Raw genomic sequence first — 2,500 nt, 5'->3', positions numbered from 1 at the left:
GTAGCTGCTATTTCCAAAATGATGGAATTACCTGGTGATAAATAACGTCGTACGTGTCTTGGAGAGTAAATTTTGACTTTGCATAAATAAGAGTTGGGCGATTGTGATCTTTGTTTTGACTTCGCTCATTTCATTGTCAAACTTTTTAACACTTGACAGAAAAAGAAACTTACAAAAACCCGGTATCTTGCCATCATTTGACACAGATGCTTCACTGTTTGGCGAGTAAACATACAGCGGTAACTTAATCACGGCGCCCGCTGAATTCCGGCCAAGTCACTTTCGATTTTGCAATTTACTTGAACGTAGCAAAAATCTCCCAAAATGTTTGTCGCTGATCGTAACTTTTTATATTCTATATTCACGGTTCAAAATTAATGTTGTTTTGATGTCGTAAATATTTTATTCTCGATCGACCGTCCGGTTTCTGAAAACTGTGTATCGATAGTTATTTGCTTTTTCATCAATATTTGTTTTGCATAAAGCAAGCTAAAAAGATCTGTACCTTGCTGAGTTCGCATTTGTTAGAGTTAATAGTATTTTCGGTCCGATGCTTCTTTTTTAGGAGGGGTACGTTATTTTGGTCTCCCATCCAAACACTAACCCCGCCCGGCAGGGCTTAACTTCAGTGAACTTTAGTATTAGAAAGCCTTCAGATGCTCAGAGGGCACACTTGTGGTAAAAAGAAGTTGTGAGGGAACTTGAAAATTATCAACATGTCAGCCCAGAAGCCAATGTTTCTCGCTTCTCTTTTATTTGTTATTCTTCAGAGACTGGAATGCTGTATTTCAATACCACACAATTCAGTGCCTTCTGATTTTCTGTAGCACGTACCACAGGCAACCCAGTGTATGCTTCACAGAAGCATCTCGTCTAACAAATTACACGCAGATAAACCCATACTTTCCACTTAAAAATTTGGTCGTTAATAATGCTAGTAAGAGGGCAAATTACTAGCACAGAAGCAGTTTGAGTGTGGCCATTGCGATTTCTATTTCTTAGAACACCAGCAACTGGAAGATGAGACTCTTTCCGAAACCCGTTGCCACCAAGCCTTTCTTTTCATACAGTTGTTTCACCGCTTTCCTCTGCTCATATTTCAAAGATATTTTGCGACCTTTATCTTCTAACTCCAGCAAGATTTCCTCAGACTTGGCTTCCCTGTCTCTTTCGAGTGCATCCGCCATCTTGATTTTCATTCGCAAATGGCTTCCAAAACATTTCGACCAATCAGAAGGTCGTATCAGGCAATGATTGACGCATGATTAAAAACGAACCAATGGCAATTTTTCGTTCGTCGGCGAACGAGAAAGACCAAATAGACAATGAGCTGGCTGCAGGCGCTTCCTCCTTCCCCTCTCCCTCGCTCCGCGCGTTTCGCGCGCGCCCAATTTTTCCCTCTCCCTTCCCCTTTCTAGCGCCTGCCACGCAGGCTAAAATAAAAGAGGCTATTCATATTTAAAGAGAACAACCTTCTCTAAATCAACAATTACATCACATAAATCTAAGACTTCCTTTTAATTCTCACATTGTCACGTTTTATGTACATTCCGTTGTTATTAGCATAATAAGCACTTTTTCCTACTTAAAAATTTAACTTCTAACGCTTTGTACATTAATCAACTGAAGATGACAGAAGTTTCTGTCGAAACATGTCTTATAATCTTAAACGTTTTGTCGTTTTTTTTTAAGTTCTTACTTGCCTGCTAATATCAATATTGGTTTCCAATGTAAAAAGAAGGGAAGAAAGAATAAAAAAATCCTGTTTCGTTTTTGGAACAATTGACAAACGGTTATTGAAAGTTTTATTCTACGAAGACTAGCCTGCGAGAAGGCTCCCAGTGGTTCGAGGTACATGAAGAGCATGCTTGACTGCTCGAATGCGCAGGCTAAACAAAGACAAAAAAGTGTTGTCGAAAAAGCCTACCCTACACACATACAGAGACCCACACGTCAAGCACAAAGAGCTTATCTGCCCAGCTGTTTACCTAAGTAACCTGGAGTAGATAAATCGATTCGATCTTTGGTGCAACAAATAAATCACTAGAAGAATTCATTTAATAAGAAAATTGTTCAAATTTTTGTAAGAACCTTTGAAGTTCATTATTAACACTTACAATGTTAAGTTATTTCCAGTTGAGTTCCTTGAAAACGCCAGTTTTGAGTGAGGCAGGGGAGAGAGGTCAATGAATGAGTCTCTAACCCAAAAGAAACGAAAAATCACACTTGACTCACTGTTTTGAGATATTCCATACAGAGAAAAGTATGCAGCTTCATGTAGCTCTGACGCGAAAATGATTAGATGAGGTAGAAACAGATACAATGTGAAAATAAAAACTCAGGTTTTTATTTTCTGAACTATTGTTGAAGTTCTTGTCACTAGAAGTGAATGTTCTGCTTTGTAGGTTGAAAATGGACCACCTCAGTTTTGTCTTCTCCGTGCTCTTAATCGTTTCGATGACAACTACCACCTTTGGATCGGCGATCGAGGCAAAGAATC

General features: G+C 39.0%; 1 protein-coding gene across 3 annotated transcripts in view; it reads left to right on the top strand.

Moving 5' to 3' along the window:
- Positions 1 to 2,500, top strand: part of LOC138026804 (uncharacterized) — a 17,791-nt gene that overhangs the window by 6,901 nt on the left and 8,390 nt on the right. For all 3 annotated transcript variants that reach the window (XM_068874255.1, XM_068874257.1, XM_068874258.1), the window contains exon 2: positions 2,406 to 2,500. This exon is cut by the window's right edge and continues 11 nt beyond it. In XM_068874255.1, coding sequence (XP_068730356.1) covers positions 2,406 to 2,500 — 95 coding nt within the window. The remainder of the gene's footprint in view (positions 1 to 2,405) is intronic.

Source organism: Montipora capricornis, chromosome 12 (assembly GCF_036669925.1).
Source record: "Montipora capricornis isolate CH-2021 chromosome 12, ASM3666992v2, whole genome shotgun sequence".
In the NCBI taxonomy this organism is placed as follows: Eukaryota; Metazoa; Cnidaria; class Anthozoa; order Scleractinia; family Acroporidae; genus Montipora; species Montipora capricornis.
This window is presented reverse-complemented; position numbering and strand designations above follow the sequence as displayed.